The sequence below is a fragment of the Ranitomeya variabilis genome, chromosome 2 (assembly GCF_051348905.1).
Source record: "Ranitomeya variabilis isolate aRanVar5 chromosome 2, aRanVar5.hap1, whole genome shotgun sequence".
Lineage (NCBI taxonomy): Eukaryota > Metazoa > Chordata > Amphibia > Anura > Dendrobatidae > Ranitomeya > Ranitomeya variabilis.
Window position 1 is genome coordinate 990,036,494 of NC_135233.1, and position 15,885 is coordinate 990,052,378.

Below are 15,885 nucleotides of genomic sequence, written 5' to 3' on the forward strand. Positions count from 1 at the left end.
CTCTGCAGTCATTAACGTGCCCGGCGCATGCGCTGTAAGGTTTTTTTTCAGGCATGAGCAGGTTGCACTGCCCTTCGACTCCCATCACATTATGGGAACTTACAGCGCAGATGCCGGGGACGTTAATGACTGCAGAGGAGGCGGCGCCCGGAGGGGCTGAGGGATGGCTGGGAGGCGTTTGTGTCCGGGGGGAGGGGAAGACATGCCCCCCGACCAGACTACAGGTATGAGGGGCAAGTTATAAAAACAAATATTTCAGCATTGGAAGGGACCCCAACTAAAAGAGCCACCTTGACAGAATACAGCATTAGTGCTCTTTTAGTTAAAAACGCCAGGAGGGTGACAGGTTCCCTTTAAAATTGATTTGGCTTGATCTTCTTGCCTTTTGTTTCTCGTTTTCCACTCGTAGCAAACTTTCTTCCCTCTCTTCCTGCAAGCGAACAATCTCCATACTCAGCTTCTGCTTGATGTTCTCACACTCGGACAAAAGCTCCTCTTTCTCCTTCTCCATACGTTGGACTGCCTCCTGCTTCTCCTCCATCATAGCCAGCAGCTGGGCCTCCTAAAATGTAAAACGTGGCAGGAGAAGTAATAGGCCATGTAGTAGAGTGTTCAGAGGAATGCTCCGGACAATCTATAAGGGAACTAACACCAAAGTGATCAGCAGCTTATGTCTGCACCCACCTTCTCCTTCTTGAGCCGCTCTACAGTATCTTGGTGCTGCTGGGTCTGGTTACTGAGGGACATTTGTGCTGTTTGCTCCGTTTTTGCTAGTTGCAACTCCACCTTGACCTTTTGCTGCCGCAGCTCAGCCATGGCCTCTTCAGCATCCAGGGCTTGGTGTTGAGCCTCAGCTATCATAGAAGATCATAACATATCTCAGCAATTCATTACCATAAAAAGCAACAGAAAACACATTAGTGGGGTCGGTATTTGGGTGATGGGTGCTAGACCCTATGACAATATTGTAGCTATATGGTAGCGGGGAGCACATTACTCCATGGCTAATCAGATCTCAGGAATTCAGGAGGTTTGGGACAGATGGGTAATAAGGTCAATTTAGAAAAATTGACATCCAGCTCCTAAGGGTGAGATCACACGGTGTTGCTGACCATGCAACCAAGACTCCATCCACCCCCATGACCAATGAATGAACGATTTTGTGACTGTCCTGGGTACAACCGGCTCCATGTGTGGTCTCACCCTTAACACATTGCATCTTTTTCTTCTGTTTTTTTTTTTTGAGTGGGCCCACTCTGAAAAAATGCTAATAAAATGATCCTATTAATTGTATGGGAGAAAGACTTGTTAGTCAAATGTTCATGCTTTTGAACATCTTTTAAAGACGCCAAGCAATTACAAGAAGTAACGCACACAATCCAGCTCTTTTCTGGTAGGAAGGCATGCAATACTTCACAATAGAAGTCAATGGGAAGGTTAAAAAATGCCTGGGTTTTTATTGCCTCCAGTAAGAAGACGCTGAAAAAATGCTCAGAAAAAAAAAAGAGTAAACAACATTTTGAAAAAGCGCTCATGAAATTCCAAAGAAAATGATAGGAAAGGACACTTTCCTATTATAGAACTCCAGAAGAAAGGAGTGATTACTGAAGCATCTTTTGCTTGAAAAACAGACATTTTTGATTACTAGAAAAAAAACACACAGTATGATCTGTGTCTCATAATTGAGTAAGTAAGGAGTGCACTACTCCCCTGCCTCTTGGCTTTCTGCTGGGAGGGGAGCGTTGTGCTCCTGAGTGCTGAATGCTGCAAATAGAGCCAGCTCCACTTCTGTAGCATCAGAGGAGAGCAGGGGCCGGATCCAGTGATCTAGCCAGCTTCAGAACAGCACTTACAAGCTCTAAAGAAAGCACTTTTAGACTCACACATCCTGTCCCTTCAGGAAGAGTCTACAGCAGTTTCCTTAACAGCAGGGGTAGGAAACACTTCTCTAACACAACTGACAATACAGGATCCATCAATCACAGTAGGCGATGTCACAGTTAAACCTTCACGATTACCTTTGCCCATGCTCATTAAAGAGCATCTGTCAATAGGATCAACACCCCACACTACCAAGCCGTTTATATGGCATGTAGGTCATAGGAAGCTGAATAAAATTATATCTTAATATCTGCGATCCAATGTCTTATTCCAGAGAAAGTCATGTTTTCCAGAGAATCTGTCTCCAGAGCTTATTTTAAATGAAAAAGGGCACTTCCAGTGTGAGACCTGTAGATCGGGAGAGCGGACAGTCCATGTCTCACACTGGTAACACCTCTTTCATTTACAATAAGCTCTGGAGGCAGATTCTCAGGGAGATCTATGTGCAGCCCATAGATTTTAACAGCTCATTTACATACTAAGATAAACGAAGATTTATCTGGAATAAGACATTTGATCGCAGATATAAACATATTATTTTATTCAATTTCCTAAGGCATGTATGCCTATATAGACAGATTACGAGGTTTAATCCTAATGACAGGTTTGCTTTAAATTATTTAATACAAAAGATAGGGTCAGAATCTGTTCATTGCTACTCATGTACATGAGTCTTAAAAAGCCCCAGTGGCCTGTGGAAAATTGTAAGACTTGCAAATTTTAATTTCTATATAGACTTTGAAAAACCATAGCCTACATTAAAAAAAATAAATTTAACCCATTCAGCTACAATGGATGGCTAAGACTAAAGCATATTCATGTTTGTGAATGGCCCAGACACAGTCCAGACCAAATTGAGAATCTGTTGCAAAATGTGAAAATTGTTGATCAGACGTCTCCATCCAGTCTCAGGCTATGTGCACACTTTGCGGATTGGTGTGCGGATTTTTCCGCACTGTTTTTGCAAAATCCGCGGGTAAACTGCACTGCACATTACCCATGGATTTACCGCTATTTTTGTGCAGATTCCACCTGCGTTTTACACCTGCGGATTCCTATTGAGGAGCAGGTGTAAACCGCTGCGGAATCCGCACAAAGAATTGACATGCTGCGGAAAAAACACCGCTGAGTTTCCGCGTGTTTTTTTTCCACAGCATGTGCACTGCAGATTTTGTTTTCCATACGTTTACATGGTACTGTACAACGCATGGAAAAAAAGCTGCAGATCCGCAGCGTCAAATCCGTAAAGTGTGCACATACCCTCACTGAGCTAGAGCTAGTTTGCAAAGGTGAACGTGCAAAAATTCCAGCCTCTAGATGTGCAAATCTGGTAGAGACGAAACCCAAAAGATTGACAGCAGTAACTGCAGTGAGAGGGGGACCCCAGGGGTTATATCACATAAAATCCCAACACAATGCATTTAAGTTTATGGGTGTAACATGAAAAAATGTGGAAAAGTTCACGGAGTATGAATACTTTTTCAAGGCAATGTAATGCTACTATCCAATACCCCAGGGGATGTATATAGCCAGATGTGGCTTCCTCCAGTGATCATACCTCCTTTAATTACACTTAATATAAAACTGACACTTTTTTTTTCTCTGATGTTAAGAAAGAAAAAAATAAATGTCATTCAAGCTCAAGTGTGAACTCGCCTTTAAGCGTCTCTTCCTTAGAGACATTCACAATTTTACAAGCATAACTTCACCAAAAATCACACTTATTAAAAAGCAAACGGGGCTTAAAAACACTTATTTATGGGAGAAAATGCTAGCACGGCTTTATTTAGACATTTCTTTGGTAGCTCTTATCAGCAACTTTTATGCAGCTCATAAATGATACATTAAAATAACTGTCCAAAAACTCCTAAGCCTATGTCAGCCCATAGAGACAGATGCGCTAGATTATATTTGTGCTATTTCAGACTTATCAGTATCATGTCATCGTGTTACACCAAATGCTCAGCGGATTATCTGTCTTATAGCATAATTCATATTAATGTCGTGTCTAGAATATAAAACCTTTCATTTTGCATGCAGTAATATTTTGCTGGCTGATTTTATGATAATCTATTGTATAATTTATGACCTCTTATGCTTTACTATAAATGGATCCTGAAGAATATGTAGTAAAATTGTGCCAGGCTGCCCACCCTGCATGACCCTTCCTGGACACCATTCTGCACATATAAAGACTTGTGTGTATAGCTGTGTGTCCGCCAGACAATAGGTGAGCATGGCCTGGTAAAAGCCTTTTCCCTAAATAATATGTACACACTGTGGCTCCTATAAATCGCTAATATGGGACTCATCCTTAGTGATTTTATAAACACAGATCTATATTATTTAAAGAATAATTACTGTCCTTGTAATTTTGATTTTTTAAAAATCAATAGTACATATGAAAATAAGCACCTTTGTAATATATCTTATAAAAATCTGCTTCTATTCCCTCCTGGATTAATCTTTAATTATCAAATCATGGGGAAAATCCGTATTCAGTGAAGACAGATCTTCCCCATTACTGAGATGGGAGATGACGGTTGGTGCTCAGAACATTCTATGAAGGAAGGCAGAGCTACAGACAGACAACTCACAACAGACATAACACAAGTTGGCATGAAACGACGGTTGACAGTTACCGTTCTCCATAGAACTTTATGAGCTCCAACTGACATCTCAGTAACGGGAAAGTCTGTATTCAATTAAGGCTGCTTTCACCCATGATTTGAGAATTTTGAGAATTAACCCCTTAGTGATACAGCCTATTTAGTACTTAATGACCAAGCCAATTTTTACAATTCTGACCACCTTCACTTTATGAGGTTATAGCTCTGGAACGCTTCAACATATCCTACTGATTCAGAGAATGTTTTTTTGTGACATATTGTACATCATGTTAGTGATAAAATTTCTTCGATATGACTTGCGTTTATTTATGAAAAAAATGAAATTTGGCAAAAAATGTTGAATTTTGCAATTCTCTAAATTTGAATTTTTGTACCCTTAAATCAAAGAGTCACATCACACAAAATAGTTAATAAATAACATTTCCCACATGTCAACTTTACATCAGCAACATTTTGGAAACATAATTTTTTTGTTAGGATGTTATAAGGGTTAAAAGTTGACCAGTGATTTCTCATTTTTCCAACAAAATTTACAAAACCATTTTTTTAGGGACCACTTCACATTTGAAGTGAGTTTGGAGGGTCAATATAACAGAAAATACCCAATAACCCAAATCCCAACCCAAACCGTAATCCCAACCCTAACCACAACCCTAACACTAGCCCCAACCCTAACCCTAGCCTCAACCCAAACCCTAGCCTCAACCCTAACCCTAGCCTCAACCCTAACTCTAGACCCAACCCTAGCCAAACCCTAGCTCTAGCCCCAACCCTAAACCTAGCCTCAAACCTAACCCTAGCCCAACCATATCCCTAAACCTAGCCCAACCCAGACCCTAATGGAAAAACGGAAATAAACACATTTTTTAAATGTTATTATTTTTACCTAACTAAGGGGGTGATAAAGGGGGGTTTGATTTACTTTTTTTTTTAATTTTGATCACTGTGATAGGGTTTATCACAGTGATCAAAATAAACCAATAGGAAAAATGTCCTATTCTTGCTGGCTGGCAGATCTCGGCGGGCGCACTGCGCATACGCCTGCCATTTTCTTCCCAAAAGAAGACACGGCCGGGGGACAGGACTGGGGATGCAGGAGGGTCCAGGGACACCTGAGGTACCGGGGGGACTTGGGGGACCCTATTGCTCTTTCTTCTGATGTGCTAGATCATATCAGAGGAGAGAGAAATTATATGGGAAATCTGACTTTTTTTTTCTTTGCGGTCGCCGTTATCCTTTGAATAACGGTGATCGCAACACTGGGTTCGGTAAAGACTGACCTGAATCATGTTCTCTGGGGTCTCGGCTACCCCTGGTAGAAGTGCACAGTTCAGGAGACAGTACAGCACAGTGTGTACACAGAGCCGATTATGGATTAAGTAGAAAGTATAGGCTTAGTAACCTATACTTTTATTTTAATCCATACCCCGCTCTGTATGCAAGCTGTGCTCTCCTGTCTCTGGAGCTGCGCACTTCTTGGGGGTCTATTGAGGAATTGGTGGGGGTCTTAAGACACTTGACCGCCACCGATCTGCAAGCAATTAAAATGCAACACTATGAAAATCAGGCAAAAAGTTTAGTTACTCTGTAAACTATATGAAAATAAGAATATAGTCTAAGCCTTAGTTGTGCCCATGTAACAGTCAATACTGGGGTATTCAGAAAGGTCAGGTGGTGATTTATACCTTGAAGCTTTTGTTTAGCAAGCATTAGCGTGTGCATTTCTCCTTCCAGTTGTTCTCTGCGATCCTCCAGTTGTGCCGCTCTCCGCTGTGTATCGTACAAGGTGCTCTCTAGAGATTCCTTTTGTCCCCTAAGCGACCAGGAGAAGAAAATATAAAGAACAGAGAAAAAGTAGAAAGAGGTAATGACCAACAGCAAAAATAGTCTTACCGCAACTCAGCAACTTCATCTTCTTGTTCCTGCCTTTCCGCCTCCAGGGCGGCTACCTGAACGCCAAACTCTGCATTTTGATTGGTCAGCTCCTCAATGTGCTGCCCAGCGCGCTGCAAGGCTGAAGCCTGTATGTCCAACTCCCTTCGATTTTCTTGCAATTGATCCTGAAGTGTCTGCACGACTGTATTGGCCTTATGGATAGCGGAACGACAGAGCAAAAAGAAAATAGGAATAAAAACACAAAGCTGTGTGCACAAATTACACTTTTCTCTTCGTGATGAGAGTGCAACTATGAGGCTCCACTAAAAACTAATGGCACACACCAAAACATTATATCCTGATTTTTTTTTTGTCCACAACAACAGGGTAGTGAAAATGTGCCTTTGTATATATGTATATATTTATATATCTACTATATAATTGTCTAAGGGTCACTTCCGCCTGTCTGTCTGTTTTTCTGTCTGTCACGGATATTCATTGGTCGCGGCCTCTGTCTGTCATGGAAATCCAAGTCGCTCATTGCAAATTGAAGAAAGCTGAGGGCACCACTGAATATACAAATATTGGGGCTCACCATGGACCTGAAAAGCTACAGTCTAACCAGAAAAAGAAAAAGATCATGTCCATACATATGGGAGCACCACAAACAAATATCAGAAAATTCAAGAAAAAATATAAGGTTTTTTGTTGATAAATAACACAACAATCACATTTCACACAGAAAACAAGACTAAAAACATTTAAAAGTGCAATATACAGCACAAAACTGCACAACAGTCATCTCCTAATATGGGGAAAATGACAAACCACATCCCTATCCCTTCCAAAAGATGGAAATATATATAAAGTGCAAATGACCTGAAACTTGGTAATATAACCAAAGACACTTATGATTAGTATATCAGCAGAATAAATAACCAATATATGACTCTCAACACACAGCTGGAAAAATACAGAATATGTACATATGCATAGGCCCACTAGTATCACAGTACCACATAGCCCTAAAAAGATATACAAAAGAAGGGAAAAATGCTTGCAGGCATATAATAAGCCAAATCTGTGTGGCCAAAAGAGTATTATAAGGCTAACCAGAAAAAACTGAACAAAATGACACTCTATGCCTAAGTAGAACATATACATACGCCCTGTGGATCCCAAATATGCATGTCAGGTTACGATTGTATACGAGCTGATAAGGGAGAAAGACGATTAGAAGGAAGGGATGTGGGGTGCGAACCCACGCGTATCGCCGCAACTATGGCGGCTTCCTCAGGGAAAAAAATAGCATACTGTGAGAAATGCTGAGTGAATCAATATACAAGTTCATGATGAGATAAATGGTGTTCACCTGTTTGGAGCAACGACGGGGGAGCACGAGGAGCAAGATGGTCGCGGCCATGTTGTTAATCCCCATTGTCAGCATGTTACAAATAAAGTTGTGTTTATGACCAACCAAGCGCATGCGCAATAGGCACGAGATTTCTGCAAAGATACACCTGCAGTCAGGTCAGAACGGACCGAAGTCAAAAAATGCGCCTGCGCACCACGTCCACACAGCACAGTGCAGCCATCCCGTCAGACAGCCAAGGCTGGTACATTTCCTACATAGGTCCCCTGCAAAAGAACCCTCGCGTGCGCAGAAATAAGGAAGAGTGATGGAGCGCAAACGCACTACAACCCTCAATGGACTATTGCCACAGATATAAGCACAGACGTGCAAACTAGCGCACTAGAAGGACATATTGTTCAAGGTGAACCATTTATAAAACATATATAATAAGGAAATAGAGGGGGCAGGAGATGACAGCAAGGTTCAAGAATAGCATATGTATTTATTTTAAGGCAAAGAGGTGCAAGATATACGAATAGTGCTGTACAAATCTACACAGGATGCAGACAATGTCTGCACACAAAGTTCAAGAGCAAAATCAGGCTAATATAGTATGGCAAAAATAGATGAACCTAGCGAATCAGGCACATACATGGAAAGGCAATACGTAAACAATACATATGAATAATAGATAAAGAGTTCTTTTCTATCACTATTATTATTAAGACGCATAAATTACTACTCAATGCATGTGTATTTACCCATGTATCCACAAAGGATATTGGACGTGGTGCGCAGGCGCATTTTTTGACTTCAGTCCGTTCTGACCTGACTGCAGGTGTATCTTTGCAGAAATCTCGTGCCTATTGCGCATGCGCTTGGTTGGTCATAAACACAACTTTATTTGTAACATGCTGACAATGGGGATTAACAACATGGCCGCGACCATCTTGCTCCTCGTGCTCCCCCGTCGTCGCCCCAAACAGGTGAACACCATTTATCTCATCATGAACTTGTATATTGATTCACTCAGCATTTCTCACAGTATGCTATTTTTTTCCCTGAGGAAGCCGCCATAGTTGCGGCGATACGCGTGGGTTCGCACCCCACATCCCTTCCTTCTAATCGTCTTTCTCCCTTATCAGCTCGTATACAATCGTAACCTGACATGCATATTTGGGATCCACAGGGTGTATGTATATGTTCTACTTAGGCATAGAGTGTCATTTTGTTCAGTTTTTTCTGGTTAGCCTTATAATACTCTTTTGGCCACACAGATTTGGCTTATTATATGCCTGCAAGCATTTTTCCCTTCTTTTGTATATCTTTTTAGGGCTATGTGGTACTGTGATACTAGTGGGCCTATGCATATGTACATATTCTGTATTTTTCCAGCTGTGTGTTGAGAGTCATATATTGGTTATTTATTCTGCTGATATACTAATCATAAGTGTCTTTGGTTATATTACCAAGTTTCAGGTCATTTGCACTTTATATATATTTCCATCTTTTGGAAGGGATAGGGATGTGGTTTGTCATTTTCCCCATATTAGGAGATGACTGTTGTGCAGTTTTGTGCTGTATATTGCACTTTTAAATGTTTTTAGTCTTGTTTTCTGTGTGAAATGTGATTGTTGTGTTATTTATCAATAAAAAACCTTATATTTTTTCTTGAATTTTCTGATATTTGTTTGTGGTGCTCCCATATGTATGGACATGATCTTTTTCTTTTTCTGGTTAGACCAAGTCGCTCATTGGTCGCAGCAAAACGGCCACAACCAATCAGCGACGGGCACAGTCCGGCGGCAAAATGGCCGCTCCTTACTCCCCGCAGTCAATGCCCGCTCCATAATCCCCACCAGTCAGCGCTCACACAGGATTAATGGCAGTGGTAACGGACCGCGTTATGCCGCGGTGTAATGCACTCCGTTACCGCTGCTATTAACCCTGTGTGACCAACTTTTTACTATTGATGCTGCCTATGCGGCATCAATAGTTGAAAGATCTAAGGTTAAAAATAATTTAAAAAAAAAAAAAATCGTTATATACTCACCGTCCGTTGGCTCCCGGATCAAGAGCAGGCCTTCCCGGCTCCTCGCGACGCTTCGGTGACCGCTCCATACATTGCGGTCTCGCGAGATGATGACGTAGCGGTCTCGTGAGACCGTTACGTCATCATCTCGCGAGACCGCAATGCACTCTTGGGACCGGAGCACGCGAGGAGCGTCGGTAACCGCTTCGCTTGGATCCGGGGGCCAACGGAAGGTCAGTATATAACTATTTTTTATTTTAATTCTTTTTTTTTTAACAGGGATATGATGCCCACATTGCTATATACTGCGTGGGCTGTGCTTTATACAGTACTATGTGGGCTGTGCAATAAAATACGTGGGCTGTGCAATATACTATGTGGGCTGTGCAATATACTACGTGGGCTGTGCTATGTAATACGTGGGCTGTGCAATATACTACGCGGCTGTGCTATATAATACGTGGGCTGTGCTATATAACACATGGGCTGTGCAATATAATACGTGGGCTGTGCAATATAGTACGTGGGCTGTGCAATATAATACGTGGGCTGTGCAATATAATATGTGGGCTGTGCAATATACTACGTGGGCTGTGCTATATACTATGTGGGCTGCTATATACTACGTGGGCTGTGCAATATACTACGTGGGCTGTGTTATACACTATGTGGGCTGTGTTATACACTATGTGGGCTGTGTTATACACTAAGTGGGCTGTGTTATACACTACGTGGGCTGTGTTATATACTGCGTGCGTGGACTGTTATATACTATATAAGCTGTGTTATATGCTACGTGGGCTGTTATAAACTACGTGGCTGTGTTATATGCTATGTGGGCTGTTATACACTCCGTGGGCTGTGCTATATACTACATGGCTGTGCTATATACTCCATGGGCTGTGTTATATACTCCGTGGGCTGTGCTATATACTCCGTGGGCTGTGCTATATACTCCGTGGGCTGTGCTATATACTCCGTGGGCTGTGCTACATACTACGTGGCTGTGCTATATACTACGTGACTGTGCTATATACTACGTGGCTGTGCAATATACTACGTGGCCTGTTATATACTACATGGCCGGCCGCAAACAATCAGCGACAGGCGCAGTCCTGTGTATTCAATGTATTATTCTAAAAAATTTAAAAATAAACTACATACATATTCTAGAATACCCGATGCGTTAGAATCGGGCTACCATCTAGTATGTATATATATATATATATATATATATATATATATATATATATATATATATATATATATATATATACAAAAAACGATGATAGAGACAAAAGCAAAGTGAAACATTGTGTTACAGAAATGTCACTTGACATTAAAATACATAGAAGAATTCAAAGTCCTAAAATACCAAAGCAACATCCGTAAAGTAAGCGGAATTCCACAAAGCGGTTATTAGTTTCGTCAAAGTTTTTCAGTTTATGTAGAGGTACAGAAAAAAAGAACAGAAAAGAAAGAGAATATCATTAGGAGGAAAAAGAGACAAAAAGAGAGTGGTGGACAGGAAGGGGGAATAAAATAGGGAACCAAGGAAGCAAATAAGATCATTCAATCATGACCCTAAGGGCAATCAAGTCTGAGAGTCAGAGAGACAGCCGTATTGAGAGACTGCTGGAACTCCATCCACTAGAACTAAGTTTTTTAGAAGGCCTCATATCTATTGTAAGGAGAAGCACCTTATATCTCTGTTCTATGGCAAGAGAGATGCCCAAAGCATCTTCCCATTGTGTTAAAAATCTGGGTGAGGTTAGATTGATGGTTGTCAAGCAGGAAGTGTAGAGATGAAAGTGGCGAATCAAATGCGGAAGTGCGTTGTGAGCCAGATACTATGTATATACAGTATGGAATCACCGGCCTTGGAGGATGTTCATTCAGTTGTTTAATTTTGTAGTAAAAAGCAGATCACAGACATGGCACAGAACTAAAGTCATTTCAACACTAAAAGAAATCAAGAACAAAAAATGTGGTAGTCAGTAATGGTTACTTTTTTAAACAAGCATAGGGGAAAAATTATGGCGTCACTCAATTATGAGGAAAAAATTATAGAATCATGAAAAATAAACAAACAAAGAAACACTCCAAAACATCACTAGTATTTTGTTGCACCACCTCTGGCTTTTATAACAGCTTGCAGTCTCTGAGGCATGGACTTAATGAGTGTCAAACAGTCCTCTTCATCAATCTGGCTCCAGCTTTCTCTGATTGCTGTTGCCAGATCAGATTTGCAGGTTGGAGCCTTGTCATGGACCATTTTCTTCAACTTCCACCAAAGATTTTCAATGGGATTGAGATCCGGACTATTTGCAGGCCATGACATTGAGCTTGTGTCTTTTTTCAAGGAATGTTTTCACAGTTTTTGCTCTATGGCAGGATGCATTATCATCTTGAAAAATTATTTAATCATCCCCAAACATCCTTTCAATTGATGGGATAAGAAAAGTGTCCAAAATATCAACATAAACTTTTGCATTTATTGAAGATGTAATGACAGCCATCTCCCCAGTGCCTTTACCTGACATGCAGCCCCATATCAAAAAATAACTGTGGAAATTTGCATGTTCTCTTCAGGCAGTCATCTTTATAAATTTCATTGGAACGGCATCAAAACAAAAGTTCCAGCATCATCACCTTGCCCAATGCAGATTTGCGATTCATCACTGAATATGACTTTCATCCAGTCATCCACAGTCCACGATTGCTTTTCCTTAGCCCATTGTTTTTTTTCTGTTTAGGTGTTAATGATGGCTTTCGTTTAGCTTTTCTGTATGTAAATCCCATTTCCTTTAGGTGGTTTCTTACAGTTCGGTCACAGACATTGACTCCAGTTTTCACCCATTCGTTCCTCATTTGTTTTGTTGTGCATATCCTGTTTTGGAGACATATTGCTTTAAGTTTCCGGTCTTGACGCTTTGAAGTCTTTCTTGGTCTACCAGTATGTTTGCCTTTAACAACCTTCCCATGTTGTTTGTATTTGGTCCAGATTTTAGACACAGCTGACTGAACAACCAACATCTTTTGCAACATTGTGTGATGATTTACCCTCTTAAGAGTTTCATAATCCTCTCCTTTGTTTCAACTGACATCTCTCGTGTTGGAGCCATGATTCATATCAGTCCACTTGGTGCAACAGCTCTCCAAGGTGTGATCCCTCCTTTTTAGATGCAGACTAACGAGCAGATCTAATTTGATGCAGGTGTTAGTTTTGGGTATGAAAATTTACAGGGTGATACCATAATTTTTTCCTCTGAATTGAGTGATTCCATAATTTTTACCCTATGCTTGGTTAAAAAAAGTAACCATTACTGACTACCACATATTTTTTATTCTTGATTTCTTTTAGTGTTTCTTAAAGCTAGAAAGTTGCCATTTGAAATTACTTTAGTTTTGTGCCATGTCTGTGATCTGCTTTTTTTCTACAAAATTAAACAACTGAATAAACATCCTCCAAGGCCGTTGATTCAATAATTTTTGCCAGGGGTTGTATATCAAACACCAAAATAATGTTTGCAATGAGTTTTTATGTGTTCCCGCTATTTAGCACTATTAAAGATTTTGAGATATAGCCTTTGAATGTTCAGAGTGATTGATTGGTTGATACTGCGGATTGAAGAACTAGTCATAATATATCACCATGTTGTAACTATGGCTATGCTCCAGTAGCAACAAGTCCACCTTTACCTGTGTGAGCTGTTCTTTCAGTTTAGCTCTATCTCTGTGCACAATAAGCAGCTGCTCCTCAATCCTTTGCTGCTTCTCGTCTGTTTCCCGGCACCTCCGCTCCAGTCCGGCTCTTTCTGTCTGGAGCTGAGACACCTGGAGCTCCAGTGCTTCCCGCTGCTCCCTCAATGCCGCGCAGCTAGCCTCGCTCACTCGCCTGTCCTCCTGCAGCGAGCTGCGCTCAGCCTCCAGCTGTATCAGGAGGTAGAATGGGAGCACCATAAATCCTTCTTGTTCCACATATTTCCAACATTCTAACATGTTATGGTGAAATCTCTTTGCATCAACCACCCAACATTTTATTGGGTAGTGGTCTTCTATGAAATGGTCTTCTCAAAGAAAATAACCAATATGCATAAAGTAAGAGGGAAGTGAAATAAGATAAGGGAGGTTTGCTGAGAATTGTGTGCTTGCTACTTCAACCTGTTAGGGCTAGTTCACACAACTATATTTACGGTCCGAGTGCTGACCATCGTGAAAACTAACGTCACACGGACAGTATTTGGCCGAAAGTTATTCTATTTGGCTATTCAGATGTCCGTCCGCAGCATATACATTTTTCTTTCATATTTCGGATGGCACTCATCTATTCAAGTGTATGGGTGTGCAAAATAAAAAAAGGATCCCGTGCAGAACCATCCAAATGGCATTTGATTTTTATAGATACATTACAATTCTCTACACAGAAAACTGTATTTGGTCTTGCAAATTTTAGATTAGATGATATACAGATGGCCATACTTATGAAAAATCATCTTTTTTGTCTAGATTTTTATATATATTTTTTTATATAAGCCTTAAAGGAATGCGTGCTATTAGTACATACCTACACTGACTATTTGATTATCTAAATCGAATGCGTTATACCTTCAGATAACGAGCATTATATTCAATGAGGAAGATTTCCGCTAACCTTGTCTTTCAGGCAAAAAGACACATTGGACTACAGGTTTAAATAACCAAAACTTCCCACTTAACATATAGAGCCCTAATCCTTCATACCAATTATGTCTTTGATAGTTCAGACAAGTGTTCTCATGCCCTCCTGGGCATGACTGATATTCAGAATCAAGCTCACTAGGCCATTCTGGGCATGACTGACATCCAGAATCTGGCTCACTACCCCTCCTGGGCATGACTGACATCCAGAATCAAGCTCAATAGGCCATTCTGGGCAAGACTGACATCCAGAATCGGGCTCACTAGGCCTTTCTGGACATGACTGACATCCAGAATCTGGCTCACTACCCCTCCTGGGCATGACTGACATCCAGAATCAAGCTCAATAGGCCATTCTGGGCATGCACAGTGCAACACAGAAGCCAGGAAGAGTCCACCTGGCTCCATAGCACATGCCCAGACAGGAAGGAGGAGTTTCACATGTAAGAGATTTCCTGTAACAAACAGATAACGTGGAAAGTGGGAAGATGTCAATTAAACCAAGGAGGCAGGATTGCTCCATGTTAAAGGAGATGCCTGCCATGCAAGTCAGGTTAATTTACTAAAGCTGAGGATGGCAATAAAAAGCTGTTTTTGAGCACACAGGAACACTTGTCTGGGCTACCAAGGATGTCATTGGGATGAAGGATTTGGGCTCTAGGTTGTTATAGGGGTGATGTGTGAGGCTTACAGGACCTAGCAGGTTACCTTTATCTTCTTCTATACTCACCTCCGGCACCGTTCCAGTGGTGACGGTGCTCGCGTTCCCGCGGCTCACATGCGGTTGTTATGACATGTGAGCCCGGAGCCCAATCAGCGCTGGTGTCCCTGTCCCCAATTTTGGATATATAAGTAATCAAGAGGAAGTGAGCGGCCAGCAACTCTGGTATTGTTTCTTGAATTTATTTATGGTGTTCACCATGAGAGATAAGTAATGACACCGTGATTATGGACCCAGAGATACCAAATTTATGTCTTGTCTAGGGATGTATGCTGTTTTCAGATTAAACAATTTTTTTTATTGGGAAAACTGGGATTTTGGAGGGTGGTTATTTCTTCCTTTTTTAACACTTAAAAACCTTTTTCTTTTTTTTTTTCAATACTCATTAGTCTCCCAAGAGGATTTGAATATACGATCCTATGATTTCATGATAGGTAGATATGGGTGGATCGCTTTAGCATGAATTTAAGGCTGGGGTCACAAGGCCGTTTTCTCTCCAACAGATAAAATCAGTCCTATTGTGCTAATCACACTCTGATCAGTCTTTGATCAGAGTGTGATCAGAGTGGGGTCTAATTTACCTGGAGGTGGAGAGAAGAAAAAAAGTTTGTCATCTGAGTGTGGTCTGATTTTGCTCACGGACCCATAGACATGAATGGGAGACTGACATCTGATTCTTGGAGGTAAATCGTGCATTCTATGATTTTTTTTT

General features: G+C 41.0%; 1 protein-coding gene across 2 annotated transcripts in view; it reads right to left on the bottom strand.

Annotated features, from left to right (window-relative positions):
• Nucleotides 1–15,885, bottom strand: part of LOC143808409 (uncharacterized) — a 192,811-nt gene that overhangs the window by 48,367 nt on the left and 128,559 nt on the right. For both annotated transcript variants that reach the window (XM_077291027.1, XM_077291026.1), the window contains exons 17-21: nt 13,475–13,705; nt 6,405–6,598; nt 6,197–6,324; nt 685–854; nt 383–562 (exon numbers count right to left, since the gene is read on the bottom strand). In XM_077291027.1, the coding sequence (XP_077147142.1) occupies nt 383–562; nt 685–854; nt 6,197–6,324; nt 6,405–6,598; nt 13,475–13,705 (903 nt within the window). The remainder of the gene's footprint in view (nt 1–382; nt 563–684; nt 855–6,196; nt 6,325–6,404; nt 6,599–13,474; nt 13,706–15,885) is intronic.